Source organism: Heteronotia binoei, chromosome 20 (assembly GCF_032191835.1).
Source record: "Heteronotia binoei isolate CCM8104 ecotype False Entrance Well chromosome 20, APGP_CSIRO_Hbin_v1, whole genome shotgun sequence".
Classification (NCBI taxonomy): domain Eukaryota; kingdom Metazoa; phylum Chordata; class Lepidosauria; order Squamata; family Gekkonidae; genus Heteronotia; species Heteronotia binoei.
Genome location: NC_083242.1, coordinates 30663754 through 30690953, shown reverse-complemented (window position 1 = coordinate 30690953; position 27200 = coordinate 30663754). Strand labels below are relative to the sequence as shown.

Sequence of the window (27200 nt, the reverse complement as noted above, 5' to 3'; positions counted from 1 at the left end):
GAGAAGACCACAAAATGCCATGATCTACCAATAGAGTTAGAGCTCCTCTGGGAGAAGAAGGTGACCATCGTGCCAGTTGTCATTGGAGCCCTAGGAACAGTGCCTAAAAGTCTCAATAGAAAAGAACAAGAGTCCAGTAGTACCTTAAAGACTGAGTGAGCAGTGACTTCTTACATGCCCAGGGAAGTGCTGTTTGCCACTTTTGGGGTCAGGCAGCAATTTTTTTCCCGGCCAGTTTTGCCAAAAATCCTGGGGAGAGGGTTTTAGTTTTTCTTTGCCATCTTCTGAGCTTGGAACAGGGGTCACTGGAGGTGTGTGATTGCAGGGGAGAGGTACATTGTGCAGGGGGTGACCCTGGAGGTCCCTTCCAACTCTATGATTCTTTGACTCACAAAAGCTCATCCCCTGCCACAAATTAAGTTAGTCTTTAAGGTGCCACGGGACTCTTGCTCTTTTCTGCTGCTACAACCAGACTAACACGGCTACCCATCTAGAAGTCTCAAGAGACGTGGATGTTCTGGGTACATTCAGCAAATAGCACCAGCTCACCTCCAGAAGACAGACAGCTCCCCTGTCTGATTCGGCTCCATTGCTCTCTTTCTTGCTCATCGCTGATCCTTGCATGGAGTAGGGGGTTGGACTAGATGGCCTGTATGGCCCCTTCCATCTTTGTGATTCTGTGATTTTATGATTTATCACTAATACAGCTCCGATTCCCAAGAACTTGGCTAGCTCTTGAATTGCAGAACACCATATCTCAGTCAAATATTTGACTATGACAATTCAGAAGAAGAAGAAGGTCAACTGAGGGGTGACATGGTAGAGCTTTCCAAGATGATGCATGGGTTAGAGAAGGTAGAGAAAGAAGGACTTTTCTCCCTTTCTCACAATACAAGAACTCGTGGGCATTCAATGAAATTGCTGAGCAGTCGGGTTAGAACGGATAAAAGGAGGTACTTCTTCACTCAAGGCCCCTTCCATCTTTGTGATTCTGTAATTTTATGATTTATCACAGATACAGGTCCAATTCCCAAGAACTTGGCTAGCTCTTGAATTGCAGAACACCATATCTCAGTCAAATATTTGACTATGACAATTCAGAAGAAGAAGAAGGTCAACTGAGGGGTGACATGGTAGAGCTTTCCAAGATGATGCATGGGTTAGAGAAGGTAGAGAAAGAAGGACTTTTCTCCCTTTCTCACAATACAAGAACTCGTGGGCATTCGATGAAATTGCTGAGCAGTCGGGTTAGAACAGATAAAAGGACGTCCTTCTTCACTCAAGGGGTGATTAACATGTGGAACTCACTGCCACAGGAGGTGGTGACAGCTGCCAGCATAGCCAGCTTCAAGAGGAGGTTGGATCAACATATGGAGCTTAGGTCCATCAGTGGCTATTAGCCACAGCATATTGATGGAACTCTCTGTCTGGGGCAGTGATGCTCTGTATTCTTGGTGCTTGTGGGGGGGGGGCAACAGTGGGAGGGCTCGTAGAATGGCTTCGGCTGAGTCGCTTGAAGCTGAATCCAGCAATGACAGAGGCCCCTTGCCTGAGTCGCGGTGGTCTAGGCAGGGAAATCCCCTTACCAGCGTTTGACGGTGTGCCACTGACAATGGCACACAAGGTCAGAAGCTTGGGGGCGCTGCTGGAACCTGCCTTAACAATGAAGGCCCAGATAGCAGCCACTGCTAAATCCTCTTTTTTCCATCTTAGGCGGGTGAGGCAGTTGGTCCCCTTCCTGGAGCTCCGGTGATCCGGCGCTGGTGATCCATGCAACAGTCACCTCAAGGTTGGACTACTGTAATGCCCTCTACTTGGAGCTGCCCCTGTGTGGAACCCGGAAACTACAGCTAGTGCAGAACACGGCGGCCAGGCTGCTATTGGGGCTTCCCAGGTGGGAGCACATACAGCCGGGACTGCGGGAACAGCACTGGCTGCCATTAGTATACCGGATTCGTTACAAGGTGCTGGTTAACCCCTTTACAGCTCTGTATGGCCTAGGACCTGCCTACCTTAGGGACCGTCTCTCCCCACACGTCCCCCAGAGGGTACTTCGATCTGGATCTCAAAATCTATTAGTAATCCCCGGCCTGAAGGAGGCCAAATTAAAGACCACCAGAGAGAGGGCCTTTGGCCTGATCCAACAGGGCTTCTCTTATGTTCTTCTGTGACACAGAGTGTTGGACTGGATGGGCCACTGGCCTGATCCAACATGGCTTCTCTTCTGTTCTTATGTGACACAGAGTGTTGGGCTGGATGGGCCACTGGCCTGATCCAACATGGCTTCTCTTCTGTTCTTATGTGACACAGAGTGTTGGGCTGGATGGGCCATTGGCCTGATCCAACAGGGCTTCTCTTCTGTTCTTATGTGACACAGAGTGTTGGACTGGATGGGCCATTGGCCTGGTCCAACATGACTTCTCTTATGTTCCTATGTGAAGAAGAAGAAGTAGTAGTAGTGGTTTTAATTGATTTTTTGAAAGCTTCCATGAGTCTACCAAGGCCACAGCCCCACTTTTGCTAAAACAGTGCTATGCCATGGGGCGCCCCCATAATAGCTCTTCACTGGAGGTCCCTGATGATCCCCCAAAGCAGGTTGGCCTGGATTCAGTTGCCTTCTGCTCCAACTACCGTCACCTCAGGAAATCCACAGAGACCCTCCAAACAGACAGCAATACAGTCTCCGTCCTTACAGTGGCGCAGGAGAAAGTGGTGGCTTGCAGGTCAGATGGCAATGTGGTCCCCCACGAGACCGCAGGCTAACACCCCAGAGCCATCAGGAGAGACGATCTTCAGTGTGAGATGTTTTCCTCTCTGAAGCTGGGAAATGGAGAAAAGAGAAGAAGAGAACTCAGCAGCAGTGCTTTCCTGTGAAAGCTCAGGGGTGCTGGGGAGCAGATCATGGGTTAGGAGGGGAAGAGAACCCATCTCCTTGGTGGAATGAGAAGCAGGGAGCTTTATCCTGGCTGAGACAGGGGATTAAATGGCAATTACTGTAGTATGTAGGAGCTGTTGGATGGGAACAAAGATGGCTCAGCAACAGGAAGGTCTAAAACGGGTGTCAAACGTGCGACCCGGGAACCGAAAGAGGCTCCCAAAGGGCTCCTATCAGGCCCCCAAGCAACTGTCTGTCATCTCCTTCCTTCTCCCCCTCTCTCTTGCTTCCTTCTGCATCATAGCTTGTTTTGCCAGGCTTGCTCAATCACACAGGAGCTACAGCACAAAACTTCTATTTTCTCCATTGCCTGAGACTCCTCCCTTGGAGAGGAAGGGGGGAGCCAGAGCTTGCTTTGCCAGGCTTTCTCAATCGAACAGCAGAGCTACTGAGCCAAGCCTCTCTTCCTTCTACTGGCTGAGGCTCCTCCCCGTCTTGGTCCCCTGGGGAAGGAAGGAAAGAGCCAGAGCTTCCTTTGCCCAGTTCCCCGGATCCCACGGGAGAAATACATAGAAAACACCTTTAAGACCAACGTTCTAATGTTTTAAGCATGTTTTATTTTAATTTTTAAAAAATCTTCAACTGTGTTTGTCTGTGTCCTTTATAAAAATGTATGTCTCTGCTATCTAATCTTAAACAGGTACACACATGGCCCACCTGACATGGCCTGGCCTGATAAGGTCTCATTTATGTCAGATCCAGCCCTCATAATGAATGAGTTCGACACCCCTGGTCTAAAAGTTCAATAAGGAATCAGGGCTTCTTTTGTAGCAGCAGCTCCTTTGCATGTTAGGCCACACATCCCTGATGTAGCCAATCCTCCAGGAGCTTACAGTAGGCCCTGTACTAGGAGCCCTGTAAGCTGTTGGTGGATTGGCTACTTCAGGAGTGTGTGGCCTAATATGCAAAGGAGTTCTTGCTACAAAAAAAGCTCTGAGTGTGAAACAAACCCTCTTCCAGCCAGTCTAGAACTTCTGCCCATGGCTTTCCTGGAGGACCCGTGGCACAGAGTGTTAAAGCTGCAGTACTGCTGTCCTAAGCTCTGCTCACGACCTGAGTTCGGTCCCAGCGGAAGCTGGGTTTTCAGGTCGCCGGCTCGAGGTTGACTCAGTCTTCCATACTTCCGAGCTTGCTGGGGGGAAAGTGTAGATGACTGGGGAAGGCAATGGCAAACCACCCCGTAAAAGGTCCACTGTGAAAATGTTGGGAACAACTGGTGTTTGCACAGGGGACCTTTCCTTTCCTCTCCTTCCCTCTGCTTTCCTTAACGTCATGCACTTTTCTTCCCTCCTGTCTTCTCTTAACGGTCTGCCCCAAAACATAAAGCCCAATCCTTGTAACCCTTTCCTTGAAGGGAATCTCTTGCTCCGTTTCCCTTTACCCAAGGGCTGATCAAGAAAACCGGCTGGTCTGTGGTGCCCCAGCTGGAAACATCCCTCTGCGTTTTCAATTTCCCTCCGTCCTTCGGATCCACAGATTACTGACATGAACAAAATCTCCCCACGGGCTGCACGAGGAGCAAATCTGTGTTTGCTGCGAACCCAGCCGCACCTTTGCGCGGCTTCGATCCCTTTTGCTTTCTTCAACGGGTAGAAGCTGCTGAGTGACCCTTTTCTGGACCTGCATTTAATTTCCCCAGCAGGCCTAGCCTGCGGCGCATTTTCAGCATTGCTCCCGCCCGCCGTCAAAGCACGGCCTTTCCTTTGGACAGCTTCTCTCTGCTTGCCGTTCATCATAACAACAACTTGGGGACTTTTTGTGCCATCTTCATCCAGAGAACCGATTCTTTAGACAGCTGGTGTTAGGAAGAGAATTTAACTGAGAGCCAGAGAGCCAGTTTGGTGTAGAGGTTAAGTGTGCCTCTTATCTGGGAGAACTGGCTTTGATTCCCCACTCCTCCACTTGCACCTGCTGGAATGGCCTTGGGTCAGCCACAGCTCTCTCATCTGGAAGAACCGGGTTTGATTCTCCACTCCTCCACTTGCACCTGCTGGAATGGCCTTGGGTCAGCCACAGCTCTCTCATCTGGAAGAACCGGGTTTGATTCCCCACTCCTCCACTTGCACCTGCTGGAATGGCCTTGGGTCAGCCACAGCTCTCTCATCTGGAAGAACCGGGTTTGATTCCCCACTCCTCCACTTGCACCTGCTGGAATGGCCTTGGGTCAGCCATAGCTCTCTTATCTGGGAGAACCGGGTTTGATTCCCCACTCCTCCACTTGCACCTGCTGGAATGGCCTTGGGTCAGCCACAGCTCTCTCATCTGGAAGAACCGGGTTTGATTCTCCACTCCTCCACTTGCACCTGCTGGAATGGCCTTGGGTCAGCCATAGCTCTCTTATATGGGAGAACCGGGTTTGATTCCCCACTCCTCCACTTGCACCTGCTGGAATGGCCTTGGGTCAGCCAGAGCTCTCTTATCTGGGAGAACCGGGTTTGATTCCCCGCTCCTCCACTCGCAGCTGCTGGAATGGCCTTGGGTCAGCCATAGCTGTCTTATCTGGGAGAACCAGGTTTGATTCCCCGCTCCTCCACTCGCAGCTGCTGGAATGGCCTTGGGTCAGCCATAGCTCTCTTATCTGGGAGAACCGGGTTTGATTCCCCGCTCCTCCACTCGCAGCTGCTGGAATGGCCTTGGGTCAGCCATAGCTGTCTTATCTGGGAGAACCGGTTTGATTCCCCACTCCCCCACTTGCACCTGCTGGAATGGCCTTGGGTCAGCCAGAGCTCTCTTATCTGGGAGAACCGGGTTTGATTCCCCGCTCTTCCACTTGCAGCTCCTGGAATGGTCTTGGGTCAGCCAGAGCTCTCTTATCTGGGAGAACCGGGTTTGATTCCCCACTTCTCCACTTGCAGCTGCTGGAATGGCCTTGGGTCAGCCATAGCTCTCTTATCTGGGAGAACCAGGCTTGATTCCCCACTCCCCCACTTGCACCTGCTGGAATGGCCTTGGGTCAGCCATAGCTCTCTTATATGGGAGAACTGGGTTTGATTCGCCACTTCTCCACTTGCACCTGCTGGAATGGCCTTGGGTCAGCCAGAGCTCTCTTATCTGGGAGAACTGGGTTTGATTCCCCGCTCTTCCACTTGCAGCTCCTGGAATGGTCTTGGGTCAGCCAGAGCTCTCTTATCTGGGAGAACCGGGTTTGATTTCCCACTCCTCCAATTGCAGCTGCTGGAATGGCCTTGGGTCAGCCAGAGCTCTCACAGGAGTTGCCCTAGAAAGGGCAGTTTCTGTCAGAGCTCTCTCAGCCCCACCCATCTCACAGGGTGTCTGTTGTGGGGGAGGAAGGGAAAGGAGATTGTGAGCCGCCCTATGACTCTGTCCTTGAAAGGGCAGCTTCTGGGAGAGCTCTCTCAGCCCCACCCACCTCATAGGGTGTCTTTTGTGAGGAAAGAAGATACAGGCGATTGTGAGCCGCTCTGAGTCTCTGAATCAGAGAGAAGGGCAGGGTATAAATCTGCAGTCTTCTTCCTCTTCTTCTCAGCCCCACCCACTTCACAGGTTGTCTGTTGTTGGGGGAGAAGATATAGGAGATTGTAAGCCGCTCTGAGACTCTGATTCAGAGAAAAGAGCGGGGTATAAATCTACAGTCCTTCTCCTCTTCTTCTTTTTCTTCTTCTCCAGTACAGGGACAAATCACTACAGCCGATGGTGTCCACAGGCTGGTATAGAAAAGGATAGCAACCCAAGAGTTCCACAGAATAAAGTCAATAACAACAATACCAAACTGTGGGAAAATAATGAAAGTAGAGGTCTAGTTTTAAACCACCGATATGTGGCTCTGAATTGCTTATGAAGTCTTACTGTGACGGACTTTGAATCAATGAACGGACTTTGAATTTAATCTGATCGATGCACCTGCATACGTGAAATATTGTTAATTGCACTGTATTAATATTGTAAACTGTAATTGAGAAATATAAGTATTGCTTGCTGTTATTTATTTCAGTGTAATAATCAGGACTTTTATTGTAGCAGGGACTCCTTTGCATATCAGGCTACACACCCCTGATGTAGCCAATCCTCCGTGAGCTTACAGTGGGCCCTGTACTAAGAGCCCAGAAAGCTCTTGGGGGATTGGCTGCATCAGGGGTGTGTGGCCTAATATGCAAACAAGTTCCTGCTACAAAGAATGCCCTGGTCATCCTAAAATAGCAAGTGACTTATCAATGGTTTAAAATTAGACAGCTTACTTGGTTATTTTTTTCACAGCCTGGTATTGTTGTTATTGGTATAGAAACGGAGAAAAATGAGGCCTCGCACTGATACAGGGGAACCCAAGCGCTATTTCTGTCATCCTTAGGACGGCCCTATAAAGTAAGCTGCTGTCATTAATCCCTATATTGTTGATGGGGAGGTTAGGTTTCCCTATGGCTGATGAGGGAACAGTGTGTCTTTAAAGAGGGCGACGTAGTGAGAACAGGATAAACCCTGTCTACTTTCCAAGTGAAATTAATACATGGAAGCTGAAGGCAGCAGGAGAAGAGGCCGACCCGATGTTAGGTGGACGGACCCAGTAAAGGAAGTTCCAGCTCTCCATTTGCAAGACGCAAGCAAGGCTGTTAGAGAGCTAGTTTGGTGTAGTGGTTAAGACACTTTATCTGGGAGAACTGGGTTTGATTCCCCACTCCCCCACTTGCAGCTGCTGGAATGGCCTTGGGTCAGTCGTAGCTCTCTTATCTGGGAGAACCGGGTTTGATTCCCCACTCCTCCACTTGCAGCTGCTGGAATGGCCTTGGGTCAGTCATAGCTCTCTTATCTGGGAGAACCGGGTTTGATTCTCCACTCCTCCACTCGCAGCTACTGGAATGGCCTTGGGTCAGCCATAGCTCTTGTAGGAGTTGTCCTTCAAAGGGCTGCTTCTGTCAGCTCTCTCTCAGCCCCACCTACCTCTGTTGTGAGGGAGGAGGGAAAGGAGATGGTGAGCCGTTCTGAGACTCTGTGATTCAGAGTGGAGGGTGGGATATAGATTCAACGATGGGAGTAAGGTTTCATTATGACCATTATAACGTAAGCATTTTAAGGTGGATGCTGAGCTGATATAATTTAGTGCACCTTCCGGTGATGTCATGGATGTGTGGCATTTGCAAATGAGTTGTTCTAATGAGCTCCGTCACCTCTTTTTCTATGAAATGACCCCTGGTTCTGTGGGCGTGGGTTGCTTGAGAAGGCATCTCAGAAGACCTGCTTAGGTAAGTTCATAAACGGCATGTGGGACATCCCACCAGGAGATAAACTGCTTCTCAACACCACCAATTGATAGTTGCCCCTTGTTGGAAAAAAAGTAACTCTGTTCCTGGAGAAGCCCAGTACCTACACACAGGCCTCAGATTCAGTAGGAGCTCACAGGAGCACAGCTCCTGAACCTTTCTGAGAGTTCCACCTCCTCCTTCCCACCTTGTCCGTTGAATAGTAGGTGCAGCTGCATAACAATCCCTGGATGAGCTCCACCACCTATTTTTCTACAAAATGACCCCTGCCTACACAGATGGGTTTGGGGAGGTGGAGAAACCTGACAACACACGTCTCAAATGGTACAGTTTGAATATAGAGCTCAGTTGTGACAAATGGATCAGTCCGTCTTCAGCACCTTCTAGAAGTTTGAGGAAATGGTCCCAGCTCAGTGCTTGTGTTATAGAAGTTCCCAAATTCAGGTTTTCCTTTGCCTGAAATGCCAGAGAGCTGCTGCCAGCCAAAGTAGACCACACTGAGCTAGATGAACCAATGGTGTGACTCGGTCAAACTCAGTTTCATATGCTTGTATGTTGTGAGTAGCAAGCAGTTGGCCATGTTTAGAGAAACTCTTGTTGATGCGGTCTGGTGCAGTGGGAAACAGAGGTGCCCTTGCGATACAAGCCAGTTTTAGGACATACATAAAACAGGGGTGGCCAACGGTAGCTCTCCAGGTGTTTTTTGCCTACAACTCCCATCAGCCCCAGCCATTGGCCATGCTGGCTGGGGCTGATGGGAGTTGTAGGCAAAAAAACATCTGGAGAGCTACCGTTGGCCACCCCTGCCATAAAATACTTTCCAAAATATTTACCTGGCTGGGAGACTACATTGCACTGGGAGATTCTTGCACCCGAAAGCTCTCTTTAGTTGAGTCTGTCATGTTGGGTGATGGTCAACCATTGTTCGGTATTTGTTGAATTGGCCTCGGTGGAGGATGTTAAAGACAGATCCTATTTGGTTTGATTAAGCTTTCCATCTGGCATGGCAGAAGTGGGCCTAATAGTCTCATTGCACATGTGCTGCATGAATCTTATTTATTTGATTGGCCGGCCCACATTGAAGGGAAAATCACATCCATGGGGCTTAGTATCATAGAATCATAGAGTTGGATGGGACCTCCAGGGTCATCCAGTCCAACCCCCTGCATAATGCAGGAAACTCACAAACACCTCCCCCTAAATTCACAGGATCCTCATTGCTGTCAGATGGCCATCTAGCCTCTGTTGAAAAACCTCCAAGGAAGGAGACTCCACCATCTCCCGAGGAAGCCTGTTCCACTGAGGAACCGCTCTAACGGTCAGGAAGTTCTTCCTAATGTTGAGCCAGAAACTCTTTAGATTTAATTTCAACCCATTGGTTCTTGTCCTACCTTCTGGGGCCACAGAAAACAATTCCACCCCATCCTCTAGAGGACAACCCTACAAGGACTTGAAGATGGTGATCCTATCACCTCTCAGCCACCTCCTCTCCAGGCTGAACATCCCCAGCTCATAGAATCATAGAGTTGGAAGGGACCTCTAGGGTCATCTAGTCCAACCCCCTGCACAATGCAGGAAACTCACAAACACCTCCCCCTAAATTCATTGCTGTCAGATGGCCATCTAGCCTCTGTTTAAAAACTCCAAAGAAGGAGAGCCCATCACCTCCTGAGGAAGCCTGTTCCACTGAGGAATGGCTCCAATGGTCAGGAAGTTCTTCCTAATGTTGAGACGGAAACTCTTTTGATTTAGTTTCAACCCATTGGTTCCGCTCCTACCATCTGGGGCCACAGAAAACAATTCCACATCATCCTCTAGATGACAGCCCTTCAAGTACTTGAAGATGGTGATCATTGATGGAAAGGAAAGGTCCCCCGTGCAATCACCAGTCGTTTCCAATTCTGGGGTGACGTTGCTTTCACAACGTTTTCACGGCAGACTTTTTACGGGGTGGTTTGTCCTTGCCTTCCCCAGTCTTTTACACTTTCCCCCCAGCAAGCCTGTGGACTCATTTTACCAACCTCGGAAGGATGGAAGGCTGAGTCAACCTCGAGCTGGCTACCTGAAAACCCAGCTTCCGCCAGGGATCGAACTCAGGTCGTGAGCAGAGCTTAGGACGCAGTACTGCAACTTTAACACTCTTTAACCCTCTGCGCTTCGATGAGCTGACCCTTTTTTCGGAGACATGTGCTTTTGTCATGATTAAACAGAGCTTAATTGACATGGAGATTCAAGACCTTAGAAGTCTTGCTTCTGAGCATTGCTCTCCCATACAATGGGGGATTCCTTTTAGTGGTTCACTTACAGAGTATTTGCCTTGTTTGAGCGATCCCCATATTCGAAGGGCGTTTATGTTGGCCCGTTTTAATGTGCTTCCTTCTGCCATGTTATATGGGAGGTTTGATAGGCTCTGTCCCTGTGAGCTGAAGGAAACTGAAGGAACAGACCCTGTACTTTTATCCTGTAGATTCTACTGTGATTTACGGGCATCTTATCTGGATCCTATGCTGCGATCCCTGGAGGGTAAATCTGATGAAAGCAAGATAGTGAGCTTGCTCGCCTCAAATAAGACTGAAACCATCAAAGTGGTGGCAAACGTCCTTTACTGTGCTTACAGGTGGAGAAGTCTGTTTAGAACTCATTGGTTATGAGGCCTTGAGGAGCTGGACCATGTCGGGTTGGGCCGAGCCAGGTCGGGCCAGGCCATGTGTGTACCTATTTAAGATTAGGTAGCAGAGATATAAATCTTATAAAGAACACACATTTAAAAAAAAAAAAATTAAATCATGCTTAAAACATCAGCCCTTTTTGGTCTTAAAGGTGCTTTCTTTGTATTTCTCCCATGGGATTCAGGGAACTGGGCAAAGGAAGCTCTGGCTCTTTCCTTCCATCCCCAGGGGACTGGAGGTGGGGTGAACCTCAGTCAATAGAAGGAAGAGAAGCTTGGCTCAGCAGTTCTGCTATGTGATTGAGGGCGAGGCATGCTGTTCCTCCCCCTTCTTCCCCAAGAGAGGAGCCTCAGCCAATGGAGAAAATAGAGGTTTTGCTCTGCAGCTCTTGTGCAATTGAGCAAGCCTGGCAGAAGCAAGCTGTGAGGCAGAAGGGAGCAAAAGAGAGGGAGAAAAAAAAAAGCAGATGACAGCCAGTTGCTTGAGGGCTCGATAGGAGCCTCCAGGGGGGCCTGATTCGGCCCCCGAACTGCATGTTTGGCACCCCTGGTTTAGAACGTTTAATTAACCACATTTTCCCCACTTCCTTGATTTGATACTACTGTTGTTAAGCCAATATAGGTTCTTTGACTCTGTGTGCATGGAACAACTAAGACTCAGGGCCATGGTCCATAGAAAAGTGAAGGCTGCCATGCCTTCTGGTGGGGACCAGAGTTCTTGCAGAATGACAGCTGATTTCCAGACTACAGAGACCAGCTCCCCAGGAGGAAATGGTACTTTTGGAGAACAATGTTCCCTCTAAGTTGTGGAGTCTTGTGAGCAAAAATTCTATTTTGTGAGCTACTGGCATTAAAGTTGGGAGCTACTGCATCAATTAGTTTGCTCCTCTAGGGCCATTTTCCCTGAGCCGAGACAAAAATGTGCGAGCTAAAAAATTTTGAGCTAGCTCATTCTAACTCAGCTTAAAAAGGAATACTGTTGGGGAATGGACTCCCCTTCCACAAATCTCTAGGAATTTCCCAACCTAGAGGAGCCAACCTGTGTGTTAGCAATTGCACCCTCCTCTCACTAAGGGGCGGTTTATAGCTAGAATAACCATATACACAAGGGCTTTTTTTGTAGCAGGAACTTCTTTGCATATTAGGCCACGTCCCCTGATGTAGCCAATCCTCCCAGAGCTTACAAGGCTCTTCTTACAAGACCATGGCCCTGAGTCTTAGTTGTAAGCTCTTGTAGGATTAGCTACATCAGGGGGGCATGGCCTAATATGCAAAGGAGTTCCTGATACAAAAAAAAACGCCCTGATAAACACCCTTCTTAAAATATCATCCCAAGAATCATACTGCAAGACCCAAAGTGGAGGGATGGTGGCTCAGTGGTAGAGCATCTGCTTGGTAAGCAGAAGGTCCCAGGTTCAATCCCCGACATCTTCAATTAAAAAGGGTCCAGGCAAAGAGGCGTGAAAAACCTCAGCTTGAGACCCTGGAGAGCCGCTGCCAGTCTGAGTAGACAATTCTGACTTTGATGAACCAAGGGTCTGATTCAGTATAAGGCAGCTTCATATGTTCATATATGTTCCTATGACAGTCAGAAACAAGCCTGGACATATAGTTTAGAAGTATGTGTAAGAGCGTCTGTCTACTTTCCCCTCCATACCCCAGAGAGACGTATAATTTAGGACAATTTGGTGTAGGTATTTGTGGGTTTCCTGTATTGTGAAAGGGGTTGGACTAGATGACCCTGGAGGTCCCTTCCAACTCTATGATTCTATGACAATGTATTTGCTGAGGCTATAGGCCTTCCCTGTTTTCTGTGACTGATGGGAATGTTGGGGAAAGATGCACGGGGTTGCTTTTGCCTGCCTGCTTTCTCTTTTGCCTGTAACACATGAAGTAAACACTCTACCCTGGTAGGGAGGCTCCTGTCTGGAACTCAAGGACATAATGTCTTCTAGCAGAGACTGTCTTGGCACCTGTTAATATGCAGTGGGGGGGCTGGGTGAGAAACTGTTACCTTTGCTTTCTGTGGGCTTTTTGCTATGAATTTTGGTGGGCTTCCAACGGCCCAGGAGAGGTTATATAGCTCTGACTCTGAGGGTTATAGCCAGATCTGACACAAAGAGTCATACCGGTTGTAATGTGTCTTTCAGTAAAACCTTTTCTGAATCTCAGCACGAGGCCTAATTATTGAGGACTACTCAGGAGCTGACACAATGTGTCTCCCCAAAATTTATTGACTTATCCTTGGACTGATCCCATCAACACCCAATCTCACTTTCCTGCACCCATTTAAATTAAACAACACTTAATTCTGTTCACGTAAACCATTAGCCCTTCCTGCCAGGTACTTGTAGGGTCATCAAGCCTCTCACACATAATTGTATACCTCAGAAAAACTCATCAAGTTACTGTTTTTCTAGCAAATGCATCTTACCTGCCAAAGGACACATTTTGCCCTATTTCAGAAGCACTTTGCTTCCTAGTAGTGTGTGTGTGTGTGTCCTGGATCCTCCACATACACCCCCACTTTGTTGGACTCTTTTCTCTCATGAAACACTGGATGTTTTGCTGCTTCCATGTACCTCTCCAAGAACAGTAATTATCACCCTTACCTGAAATGTCTTTCCCCCTCCTCCTTGTGTTTCTCTTAAACACAAGCCCTCTTAAGCCCTTGTGTGTGTGTGTATGTTTATTGTGTGTATTTGTTATATTATTTTTCGTAATAAAAACCTTTCTGGTTGACCATCGGCCTGGTTATTTAGAGTTCTCTTAAGGAGAAAAAATCCCCATATACATAGGTGGAAAATCCCAGTTACCACCCCCCTGTCTCCTTAAAGCTAATCCCCCTAACTAATTAGGAGACTGCTTCTTTGGGTAATGGGGGGAGGACAGCTTGCATCCTCTTTTTGCAGGAGGGGAAGCAGGTCAGATCCTACCAGCATCACTACTTGATCCTGCCCAACTCCCCTCATTCCTGATGCCTTCTTGACACCCTTTCATGGCTTCTGGCTGTGTTTATTCCATGATCTTCAGCATTGCTTTTTTTTGGTGGCCAATCCCCTCTTCCCTCTTTTGCGCATGGAAGAGCTTGTAGGAGCCCACCAGGTAGTGGCTTCCATTGCGGTATGTAGAGGAGAACTTGGTTTTAACTCCGAGAGATCCTTCCCCAGCTTGGTGTGGCATTTCCAAAGATCTCCCCTCAATAACAAGAGGAACTCTAATTCTTTTTTTGCTGGCAGAATGTCGCATACATTGGAAGCTAGAGATGCTCTAACCCTTGCCACAGTGTACAAAGAGCCACAATGAAACCAGAACAAAAAGAAATGAAACAATACTGCAGACCAAGCCCAACTGTTGGGTTTCTTGTTTTTTTTTTTTTTTTTTCTAAAATCCATGATTAAAACCTGGTACAAACAGGTGAATATATAGATATATTTCTTTTAGTAGACGTAATATTTTTCTCTCTCTTTTCTCTCTCTCTCTCGGTATACAGCAAACATTTGCAAATATAGATTATTATTTTTTGTTCTCTCTGTACAACAGGACAACAATTTTACAATGCAAACATTGTGGTTGAACCCCGCATCAAATGAACGCACAAATGGGACTTCAGGCGGTTCATAGTCTAAACTGGAAGACTCCATTTGCAAAAGGCCCAAAATATTACCGTTTTGTCTGTTTGTTTTTCTTTAATCCTTCTGTTATCTTTCCCCCCCCCACCCCTCTGATTTGCCATTTTGTCATTTCACTTTTTTTTTTTTTTGGTTACGGAAGAAGAAGACAAAACTGTACACAATAGTCCACAAAAATCACAGAATTAAGGAGTCATGCGATGCAGTTGTTGATTTACTCCAAACTCCTTGGGCTATTTTTTTTCCTTTGCCTGGCTCTCTTTCATTCTCTCTCTCTCTGTTTTTAAATTTAATTTTCTGTATTTTTTTTAAAAAAAGAAAAAACTTTTTTCACTCTGTAGTTTATTTGTCAGTGTCTTCCCCTCCCCCCCTTTTTATCAAATTTGGTATTCATCTCACAAGAGTGAGATGATAGATATACTTTGAATACCTCTCTTTGTCTCATTCTCATTCTTTCTTATACATTATATAGAGTATTATAGATTCTCATAAGTTATTTATTTATTTGTTTGCTTTTCTTTTTTAAAGACAAGTCTGGGATAAAAATAGCTGCTGCTGATTTTTCTTTTTTATCTTTTGGTCCAGTGTTAAGTCACGAGTTGGTTGAGGACTCAGGACTTGTGCTGGGCAGACACCCCTTTCCAGTAGTCTAAGATGTCATGAAGATCCTCGTCTTTGGCAAACTGGACCTTTTTCCGCAGGGCATGACCAGCGGCCATGTACTCCTCCTCGTCTTTGTGCCTCTTGCGGTTCAGTTTGAAGCGCTCCCAGATGCTGTGGGATGGCTTGCATGTGTACTCAGGGCTGGAGGTGTAGCTCAGGTTGTGGTACTGAGGCGAAAGTTGTGAGTAGGCCAAGTCTCTGGGGCGGGGCCGAGTCAGTGGCTCCAAGATGGAGGGCTTGCGCCCCGCCATGCTGTCGTGCTGCTCCCCTTGATGGGACCCTGGGTAGGAGTGCCGGTGCTCGCTATATTGTCGTATCTTCTCAGCCTCAGCCCGCAGGATAGCAGCAGCCGGCGTCACAGTGAGAATGGTGTCTGCGGTCGGAGATGTCTTCTCAATATATTTGGCTTCTGATTTGTGGCCGGAGCCCTCTGAGCGGAAGGATCGGGGGCTTCGTATGGAGCCGCTGGAAGAAGTGCTGGAACGCTTTGGGGGGGCCTCCATGCTATGGTGCCTCTGTAAGGGGTGGTTGTAGCTCTCCTTGTAGACTGGGGCCAGGAAACCATGCTTGCTGGGGATCTGTTCTGATAAAAGCACCAGTTGAGGCTCAGCTGTGGACACTGCTCCTGATTTTACCCCCTGGAAGGAGGTGGACTCTGATTTCAAGGCATCAATGCAGTTGTTGATGATTTGGTTCACCTTATCTACCTCCTTAGTGATAGTGGAGATCTCTGCCACTGAGCTCTGGCTGTCAGGTACCATTGGCAGTTCACATTCCCTCCGTTCGGGCTGCTCCCCTGTGCGTACTTCCATGTAGTTACCCTTGGTGGTCTTGGGGGTCTCGCTGCTGTCAATCAGTTTGTACTGCTCAACCTCTCCCACGGAAGGAAGGTAAGGGATGCGGGTCATGGTTTCACCACCCAGCATCTGGCCTTGCGACAGTTGAGAGATGCTGGCTGTCTCCATCTCTGGCCCATATTTCAGCTCGATGATGGTCTTCTTCATGTTAATCGCAGCCTTCTTGTGCTTTTCCTCCTGCTGACGCTTCTTCCGAAGGCAATAGTACACCACCCCTAGGACAATAACCATGCCGAATAGGCAGCCCAGGATCGTCATGATGTAGTGGGTGGCCGTGGAAGAGGTGGGTATCGGCTCCTCCCTGTTTTGTTTGTTGAGGTTGATGGTGAGGCAAGTGTAGTTATATCTCGAAACTCGGTTGGAAGACATCACGCAGTAAGTGTAGTCTTCATTCGCCACCAGGTTTGTCAGCTCGATGTCTTCTTTCTTCTTCAACAACTTGGCGAGGATGTTGTATCGGCCATTCTCGAACTGTGCCAAGGTGTACATTTTGCTGTAGGGCACTGGGATCTGCACGCTCAGTGTAGCTGAGTTGTGGGTTACGTGCTTCACCTTCATGGTGGGGTACAAGCCTGGATCAATCACAGGGGTGTGCAGCGAGGCCTGCGGAGTGGTGCCATCACCAGAGAAGCACTCTTCCTCAGAACATGGGCTCTCCGGTGGAGCTGTCGTCACTGGGTACTTCGGTGGGATGAAATGAGGAGGCATGGTGTACGGGCCGCCCGTGCAGAGGGAAGAGAGCATGCCCAGGGCATTTCGGTAACCGCTTCGCCCTTGGCCTAAAAGGTAGTAGCCCGAGTAGTCTGGCGGGGAGTCACACTGCATGCGGTCGTAGGTGCGTGTCATGTTGGTGAAGCCCTCAAGCCACTGAAGGAAGCCCAGGAGCTCACAAGAGCAGTAGAAGGGGTTGCTGTAGAGTTCACAGACTGAGAGTTTGTTCAGGCCCCTGAAAGTGTTGCTGTCTAGCCTCTGGATCCTGTTCACCGACAAGTCAATGTTCATGATGTTGGGGCACTCCCCGAAGGCATTGGGGGTAACTGTCTCAATGAGGTTAGCCTGGAGGTAAAGGTACTCGAGCTTCCCCAGGCCCCGGAGGATTCCCTCCGTCAGGTTCCTCAGGCGATTGTAGCCGAGCTGCAGCACCTGCAGATTATACTGTCCCGAGAAGGCACCATCCTCGATATAGGAGATCTCATTCTTGGTCAGATTGAGGTATGTGAGGTTACTGAAGCGACTGAGGGAGGAGAACTGCACGCTCTTGATCTTGTTGTCGTTCAGCCGCAAGTCCAGAATCGTGCTGTTGATCTGTTGAGGGATGGACTCGTACGGTGGTTGGTTCTGGCTACAGATCGCCAGCCACACGAAGCCCTTTTCTCCCTCAATCAGCCAGCAGTCTGCTCGCACCTCGCCCACGTACAGGAGAGAGACAGCTGCCACGCATGCGCACAGTGCTGATGTCACAGCCCATCGATGGCCTGCCATTTGGAAGGGCCGCACAGAGACAGGGAAATCCCTTATCTGCTGGAAAGGGGAGAATGGGGCGGTTTGTCTTACTGCACAGCCCTGCTTTGGGCTAATGTTTCCAGGGATGTGTTGTCATTCTATCCTTTCTCTTCATGGCTGCAAACCACGAAGAGTCATCTGACGGGTATGAGAACTTCTCTCTTCCAAGTCACCCCTTCTAGTGCAAAAGCTTTAGCCAAGGTTCTCCCGGGAAACAGGTTCTCCTCTCATTGTCTCGTGTTTCTTTGAAGTCACGCAGGAGAAAGATGGATCTTGGGAGGAAACAAGATCTGGCTCAAGAATGAACAGAGCTCTCCAGTTCAAAGCTGCCTGGTCTGGTCTGCTTTTTGCTTCCTGCTCCCACTTCAGTGCTGGGTTCCTTCTCCATATTTGTGGTCCTCCGCACGCTTCTTTTCGCCGGGTCACTCGGTTCTCCTGCCAACATAGAGACAGAGACAAAAATTAGTTCCAACTGATTCCCCTCCCCCGTCCTCTTGTGTACTTTGGATTCATTTTGAATGTCTAAAATTATTTAGTGGGGTAGTGGAACAGTATGGTATAACCCATTCTCATCAGATCTTGGAAACTCAGCGGAGTCAGTACTTGGAAGGAAGACCACCAAGGAAGACTCTGCAGAGGAAGGAAATGGCACGCCACCTCTGCTTCTCACTTGCCTGGAAACCCCATTACTGGGGATGCCACAAGTGTGTTACAATTTGACAGCACATACATACATACATACATACATACATACATACATATGTACAAAGTAGGAGTCAAGTGGCACTTTTAAGACCAACAAAGTTTTATTCAGAATGTAAGCTTTCGTGTGCTCTCTAAGCACACTTCATCAGATGAGGAATCAGGCACAGTAAATCAAGTACGATGAGCAGAGCTACATATAGCTGGTAGACAGTGGTTTAGAATGCAAAATGGTACACATTTAAGAGCCAATGACAGAATAGTAAAATTAACGGCATGGTAAAACTAACCAATTGAGCAAACCTTCAATCTGGGTAACATGAGCGTGAGAAACCGATAAAATAGTAACATGTCAAAATGTGAGAATGTCTGCTAATCATGCTATTGTTATAAGCAAGCCTGGGTCAAATTGAGGGCATTCCTTTCTCAGTTTTTCCCATCCAACTAATTTACCTTTTAACATATAACATGCATATAGTTTGCCATTAGAAGAAAAATGCATTAAAATATATTTCTGCTCACCGTACCTGATTCACTGTACCCGATTCCTCGTCTGATGAAGTGTGCTTAGCACACAAACCTTACATTCCGAATAAAACTTTGTTGGTCTTAAAGGTGCCAATTGACTTCGTTCAACTTCTTCAGACCAACACGGCTGCCCTCTCGGATCCATATACATACATGAAATTATTTGGTAGATTCCTGTCCTGGAGTGGCTGTACCAGATGCCCAATGTTGGTGCTTAAATTTTCCTCGATAGCATGACAATGTTCTTTTGGATAAATTTTAGATTGCTGTCCCATAAAATTTCAGTGTCGGGGAACCAAGCCATACCTCTGAGCCTTAAAAATAATGATGTGTATGTGACCATCTGTGGACTTCACTCGATGGGATGTTCTGGTTTATCTAGACTTCTGCAGCCCGCTAAGTACCCTTACATTTTGTTCCAGGAGACCCTTTCCCCAGGAAGAGCGGGGGCTACAGTGTGAGGGGGGTGGGAATTGGAAGGAATAGGCAATGCCCTCTTCTGCAAACAGGAATCCCATTGGAGGAAATGCATAGTTGGCTATTTTACAGGGCACACACTGTAAATTTTGTAATGAAGCGTTGCTCTTCTGTTGTGTGCAACAGAATGCTGTCCTGTAGGGATGGGCACAAACCAATCCACAATTTGAGATTCGTGCACAAATCTGGCTGATTCTCAGTTCATTTTGAATCGGTTCAGTCCTTGGTGGTTCGTTAGGTTCCTTTTTGTGGTTCCTCTTTCCAGACAGCCTGGTACTGCTTTAATCAATTTCTAGGCAATGCTGGGAGTGGACTTCTTGGAGCCCTGGAAACACCCATAGCAGTTGTCCATAGCTTGATGGACAGCTCTGGGAGCCAATCACAGAGCTCTCATTATGCTCTACGGGAGCAAACACCCTGACTCAGCTGCTTTCGCTTTGCAGCATGAAGACAGGCGAGTTAGTTTGTTGTGAGAGTTGAAGCTGAGCTTTTCCTGGGGGCACCAGCTTTGCGGGGCTATAACTTGGACATTCCAATTTTCAACAAACTCAGAGGGCAGGTGGAGGAAAGCCTCCTGAAGACTCTCAGTGAGCTTGGCATCTCTAACTCATGAAGGGGCTGTTCTACACCTCTCAAGCCAAATGAACCAGGAATCGGGTTTTGGTGCTATCAAGCGAACTACAAAACAACACAAACCACCATTTTCCTGGGTTGTACACATCTCTACTGTCCCTGACCTCTGCAGCAGGGCTCTTCTGATGTAGCAGCGAAGATCCTTATGTCCTTTTCTTGTATGAATCACTGTGCATGGAACGTGTACCTTGCGGCATACCCAAGTGGGATTCCCTGCCCACAAGGGTAATGTCCATTTGCCTGCCTCTCTCAGCCCCCTTTGTTGCTTCTTCGAGACCCTCTTTCCCTGGTCAGCTTATCAATAGCTGCTCTCTGCAAAAAAAGAAGAAGAGGAAAGCCTGTGGCCAAAGAGCAGCGATTCATTACAACTGATAAATGTTTAATCATGCAAGAGGAATGGCAAGGGGGAGAAAATATTGGCTCACGGGCACTAAACGTTAAAATGAGCCAGGCCTGTTCACGATGCACAAAGTGATCGGAGCAGACATCTCTACGATGGCACGGAAAACATTTTACTAATGACCAGGCCTCTGCTAAATGGGCTGGATGTCCGTTTCGAATACATCAGGTGCAGCAGTGGCCCTCCTAGGCTTTCTCCCTCTCTGCCAGTTTGGTGTCGAGGTTAAGTGCACAGACTCTTATCTGGGAGAACCGGGTTTGATTCCCCACTCCTCCACTTGCAGATGCTGGAATGACCTTGGGTCACCCATAGCTCTCTTATCTGGGAGAACCGGGTTTGATTCCCCACTCCTCCACTTGCAGCTGCTGGAATGGCCTTGGGTCCGCCAGAGCTCTCTTATCTGGGAGAACCGGGTTTGATTCCCCACTCCTCCACTTGCAGCTGCTGGAATGGCCTTGGGTCAGCCAGAGCTCTCGCAGAGTTGTCCTTGAAAGGGCAGCTTCTGTCGGAGCTCTCTCAGCCCCATCCACCACACAGGGTGTCTGTTGTAGGGGAAGAAGATAAAGGAGATTGTGAGCCATTCTGAGACTCTGAGATTCGGAGTATAGGGCAGGATATAAATCCAATATCTTCTTCTTCTTCTTCGTATTCTCATGGTTTCCAAACTCTGGCTTGGCAAAGCTACTTCCCAATTGCTGCAGGCTTCTTTTTGGTTTTTTTTAAAGAGACGTTCGATGGGCAATCAGAGCTGATTTCCAATTCAAAGTTCAGCGCGTGCATGCGCTCCGTGAAAGGGCCTCCTGCATCCCATCCCACTCGGCGCGCCTGAGTTTTCCCCCCTTGATGTTTAATGAGACATCCCCAGCCGATTTCTCTCGCTCTTCTTGCAGCTGTTCATTATTAAAGAGAACTAGGCGGGGGCGGAAAAAAAAAGAAATGCCTTGTGCAGATGAGAAATCAAGAGCAGAGGGAGTGGAGGATGATTCAGATAGGCCAGCATCCAAACATTTGGGTCAGTGGGGGAAAAAAACCCTAGAATTATTTGAAGGTACATCTCCTTCCTTACATCCCTGTGTGCCGACTACAGTATTCGGGGAGCCATTTATTTACCCCCTCTGGGTGGCGCATCTAACACTGACTGGGCCTTTTCCATCATGGCTCCAGCTCTCTGGAATGGGCTCTCAGAAGAGGGGCCCTCTCTTTGGAGCTCTTCCAAAGGCACGGCAATGTCAGCCTCTTTGCCACAGATCTGGAGGGAGCTTGAATGGCAGACATCTCACAGTGGGAGAAAGTGAGGAGGGATTTGAGGTTTTATTTTTGGTTTTTAAACCAAACAAATGTTTTAGCTATTATTGCAAGCCACCTGGAACTACAAGGAAAGGGGAGATATGGATGGATAGATGATAGATAGTTGAGAGAGAGAGACACAGATACACAAATTAAAAGGTAAAGGTAGTCCCCTGTGCAATCCCCAGTCATTTCTGACTCTGGGTGATGTCGCATCACGTTTTCACGGCAGACTTTTTACGGGGTGGTTTGCCATTGCCTTCCCCAGTCATCTACATTCCCCCCCCCCCCATCAAGCTGTGTACTCATTTTACCAACCTCGAAAGGATGGAAGGCTGAGTCGATCTTGAGCTGGCTACCTGAACCCAGCTTCCGCCAGGATCGAACTCAGGTCGTGAGCAGAGAGCTCAGACTGCAGTACTGCAACTTTACCACTCTGCGCCATGCGGCTCCAGATAAATTAATAGATCACAGCAGTAGCTAAACCAAAATCCTTTATTCATGAAGGTTTTTAGTCATGCCAAAAGATTCTCTCCCCCCCCCCCCATTTTTTTTTTTTTTTTTGCAAAAATGTTATTTTGGCACACTTTGCCCCCAAAAGTTGCCCTTTCTTGAAGCTAAATCTTGGTAAGCTCTTTTATTTCATCTGTCACCTACTTTCCCTCCACTGTGGAATAAAGTAGGGTGCACAGTGAAGATCTCAGAGAGATTCCCAGCCGAGGACAAACTAGACCGGCTTCAGAAGAGAGATATGTCTGCATGGCTTCACACTGTACCTGAGCTCTATCTGCTACCGGGATGAGAGCCAGTTTGGCGTAGTGGTAAAGTGTGTGGACTCTTATCTGAGAGAACTGGGTTTGATTCCCCACTCCTCCACTTGCAGCTGCTGGAATGGTCTTGGGTCAGCTCATAGCTCTAGCAGAGCTGTCCTTGAAAGGGCAGCTTCTGGAAGAGCTCTCTCAGCCCCTCCTACTGAACAGGGTGTCTGTTGTGGGGGGCAAGGAAGGTAAAGGAGATTGTGAGTCACTCTGAGACTCTGAAATTCAGGGTGTAGGGTGGGGTATAAACCCAATATCATCTTGTACTGAATTACCCAAGTGAGTGAGCATGAAGGAAGAAGATATTGGATTTATATAGAATCATAGAGTTGGAAGGGACCTCCAGGTTTATTTATTACTTTCAAGTTATATCCCGCCCAATCCACAAGCGGATTCAGGGCGGCTTACAACATCATATCTAGTCCAACCCCCTGCACAATTCACAAATACCTCCCCTAAATTCACAGGATCTTCATTGCTGTCAGATGGCCATCTAGCCTCTGTTTAAAAACCTCCAAGGAAGGAGAGTCCACCACCTCACAAGGAAGCCTGTTCCACTGAGGAACCGCTTTAATGGTCAGGAAGTTCTTCCTAATATTGAGCCGGAAACTCTTTTGATTTAATTTCAGCCCATTGCTTCTGGTCCGACCTTCCGGGGCCACAGAAAAACAATTCCACATCCTCTTCTATATGACAGCCCTTCAAGTACTTGAAGATGGTGATCTTATCACTTCTCAGCTGCCTCCTCTCCAGGCTAAACATCCCCAGCTCCTTCAGCCTTTCCTCATAGGACTTGGTCTCCAGACCCCTCACCATCTTCGTTGCCCACCTCTGGACCTGTTCCAGCTTGTCTATATCCTTCTTGAAATGTGGTGCCCAAAACTGAACACAATACTCCAGGTGAGGTCTTACCTGAGCAGAATAAAGCCATACCATCGCATCACGTGATCTGGACACTATACTTCTGTTGATACAGCCCAAAATAGCATATCTTGCCCTATACTCTGAATCTCAGAGTGATTACAATCTCCTTTACCACCCCCCCCCCAACAGACACCCTGTGCGGTAGGTGGGGCTGAGAGAGCTCTCCCAGAAGCTGCCATTTCAAGGACAATGCCTATGTGAGCTATGGCTGACCCAAGGCCATTCCAGCATTTGCAAGTGGAGGACTGAGGAAGCAAACCTGGTTCTCCCACGATAAGACGCACACTTAACCACCACACCAAACTGGAATAGGAAATGGTAACCAACAAAAGAAGATGGTGAGCAGCCACACAGTGTTGGAGGGAAGAAATAGCTCCCTCACTGAAAGTACCACCTTCTGAAAGACTAGTCCCGGAAAACTATTTAGTGTAAACATCTGGTATGCAAAACACCTATATGTAGCTTGTGTTCAATTTTTTTCTCACTTTCTGAGCAAGATTCAAGTCCAGTAACACCTCGCAAACCAAAAGTTACCTGGCACAGGATCTTTGACTCTTATACCGCCCAAAATCTTGTTGGTTTCTAGGATGCTACTGGAGCCCTCCCCATCCCGTTCTTCCAAGGAAACTGACCCTACAAAGCTGCCCCAGAATTTTATGCCCATCAAGGAAGTGGGCTGCCCAGCACTCAGTACCGAGCGTCCCCACCCCTGTCATGATCCTGGGCCTAGCGAGCCCTGCAGACCCAGAGAAGCCTGCCTAGGAGTTGCCAAAGAGCCTACATTTCCCAGAATCCCTTCTGTCCCTCTGATTGGGTGGCAAGGTTTTGGAGGGAAACTGGCCCAGAGAGGGGTGGGGCCTGGGAGGAGAACATAAAAAGGCCAAGCCCAAGCAGGGTGTGTTCTTTTCCTGGAAGGCTGAGCTGGAGGCAGGCTGTAGCCCAGAGAGCTTGCAGCAGGGGAGAGATCCCTTACCCAAGGAAAGTGGTGAGTTTGGGTTAGTAGAGTAGGGACTGTATAGTTAAACGCATTAGGGCATTTGTTTCTTTCCCCTTCACCCCTTTTACTGCCTATTGCACCTTGTTTGTTATATTGCACTGACTGAACTTTTAAATAAAACTTTTTTTTTGTCTGTTGTTCACTCTGCCTGGTCCTCGTACCTATTATTTAGCCTAAGCTAAAGGAGGCCTGAAGGGCTTGGGAGGGAACTCTGGGCCTTCTCAAGGGGAACCCTTAACACAGAGTGGTGGCAGCTATTGGTAATACCCCCCTGAGTTGTGACAACCCCCAAGGACGAGAGCTCGAAACTGGCCAAAGAAACTGGCCGGATTCACACATTGTCTGGAAATTCGGCACGGCTTCTCGTAATTCGCTTCTCAACGGGGCTCCCACGGCCCTGATTCCTCGCTGCGGTGTGCCGTCTTCCGCTGCTGAGCTTATGAAGATCTAACGAGATCGCAGCCCACAGGTAACCTGGCTGAAGGCCATTGAGGATAATTATATGTAGCGCTCGGTTAAGAGGCAGAATTTCCTGGGTGAGCCCCTGCTGTTCTCTCAGTGCCTTAACGGCAGCCTCCTGAAAGATCAGATTGACTGCCAGGGGAAGAGAGCCGTCGAGACACAATGATATGGAGATGCAGATCCTCCATTCTGAACAAATTAGGCCTCGCTGCTTTTTAAGATATGCTGCTCTCTTTTTTTTGCCGATCTTGCATCATGTCCAGATGCTCACTCTCACTCAGGTCTTCATCCAAAGGGTGATTAACACGTGGAATTCACTGCCATAGAAAGTGACGGTGGCTACAGGCATAAATGACTTCAAGAGGGGATTGGATAAACATAGAAGAAAAAGACTGCAGATTTATACCCTGCCCTTCTCTCTGAATCACAGACTCAGAGCGGCTTACAATCTCCTATACCTTCTCCTCCCATGACAGACACTCTGTGAGGTGGGTGGGGCTGAGAGAGCTCTCACAGCAGCTGCCCTTTCAAGGATCACTCTGCAAGAGGCTATGGCAAACTTAAGGCCATTCCAGCAGATGCAAGTGGAGGAGTGGGGAATCAAACTCAGTTCTCCCTGATAAGAGTCCAGACACTTAACTGCTGCACCAAACTGGCTCTCATACGGAGCAGAAGTCCTTAAAAAATGGATATTATAGCATAGGAAAAAGTCCAGAAAAAGGCAACTAGAATGATTAAAGGGTTGGAACACTCCCTATGAAGAAAGGTTAAAACGCTTGGGGCTCTTGAGCTTGGAGAAACGTCGACTGAGGGGTGACGTGATAGAGGTTTACAAGATTATGCATGGGATGGAGAAAGCAGAGAAAGAAGTACTTTTCTCCCTTTCTCACAATACAAGAACTCGTGGGCATTCAATGAAATTGCTGAGTGGTAGGGTTGGAATGGATATACACACCCATCAAGACTCTCAAAAACTGCAAGACCAAATTACAGAGGTGGACTGACTGTCCCAAAGGGTGATCAACATGTGGAATTCTCTGCCACAGGATGTGGTGGCGGCTACAAGCATAGCCAGCTTCAAGAGGGGGTTGGATAAAAATATGGAGCAGAGGTCCATCAGTGGCTATTAGCCACAGCATATTATTGGAACTGTCTGTGGCAGTGATGCTCTGTGTTCTTGGTGCTTGGGGGGGGGGGGGGGACAAAGTGGAAGGGCTTCTAGCCCCACTTGTGAACCTCCTTTTTTTTTTTTGGCCATTGTGTGACACAGAGTGTTGGACTGGATGGACCATTGGCCTGATCCAACATGGCTTCTCTTATGTTCTTATAAGGAGGTCTACCAGCAGGGCAGAACTCCAAAAAGCCATGTTGGATCAGGCCAATGGCCCATCCAGTCCAACACTCTGTGTCACATAAGAACATAAGAGAAGCCATGTTGGATCAGGCCAATGGCCCATCCAGTCCAACACTCTGTGTCACAGAGCACATCACTGCCCCAGACACAGTGCTCCATTTATACCTTAGGGCTCCCCATCTGCCAATGAATTACAGCCAAAGGAATATGATAAGCCTTTTTCACTGAGTAAGAACTTAATAAAACCCTACAAATTGGTTCTCACCCCAAATAAAATTTGCCTAACTATTTGCAATTACAGAGGATGACGCCCTGCATGAAATACTATGCAGCTAACTAGGAAACATTTGAAAACTTTGTTTCCAAGGGAAATGAGCCAGATTGATATACTAGAAGCGGATCTTGTGAGTGGCAATGCCCAGACTCTGATGGTTATATTATCATTTAATTCAACACGTATACCTCAGCTTCTATTACGATCCAAAGGTTTTCTCGCATCTAAGGGAGTCTTCCTATCCCGTGTTTTTAAGAATGAGATGATCTCTCCACTACTACCCAGCAAGAAGTGTCCAACTCGACAGAATTATCCCTTGACTACAAAGGTTGACAACAATAATTCAAATAGGGAAGAGCCAACTGATTCAACCAACTGCTCTTCCCCACCTAATAATTTTGATGAAACTATGGACATAGTAGCAGAAATAATATTCTGGAAGATAATATCAGAGATCACTTCCAAGCACTTCAAGCGCAAGAACAACAGAATATCCTAAAGAGACTGGATCTATTGAGGGAAAATCTCGTATTAAAATAGACTGAATTCCAAAAGAGAAGCCAAGAGATTCCCAGTAATCAAATAGAAATTTCACAGGACACCTTACCAACAAATTCAGATCAACAAGAAGAAGCCAGTACTCCTATAATCTCCAACCATTCTCTTCAGACCAACTTTAACTTTGACAATTTGGCCTCTAATTCTACGCCATCTAGCTTTCCACCTACCAATGGGTGTATATATCAAGACTTCTAAAAACTGCAAGACCAAATTACAGAGCTGGACTGACTGTCCGGAAAGTCTTCAACTAGAGATCCTCACCTCATATCTTGGAATATTGCCAGCTGTCTGAATAAATCATGTGATCCTGAT

General features: G+C 47.8%; 2 protein-coding genes across 5 annotated transcripts in view; one reads left to right on the top strand and one right to left on the bottom strand.

Annotated features, from left to right (window-relative positions):
• Window positions 1-27200, top strand: part of LOC132588152 (protein ELFN1-like) — a 644710-nt gene that overhangs the window by 411977 nt on the left and 205533 nt on the right. The window lies entirely within an intron of this gene.
• On the bottom strand, window positions 14728-17627 carry LOC132588153 (protein ELFN1-like). Its single transcript, XM_060260494.1, has one exon. The coding sequence runs from the start codon at window positions 17448-17450 to the stop codon at window positions 15060-15062; it is 2391 nt and encodes a 796-aa protein (XP_060116477.1). The 5' UTR covers window positions 17451-17627; the 3' UTR covers window positions 14728-15059.

Excerpts from the sequence above, each read along its gene's own strand:
- LOC132588153 (XM_060260494.1), bottom strand. The coding sequence starts at position 17,450 with ATGGCAGGCCATCGATGGGCTGTGACATCAGCACTGTGCGCATGCGTG.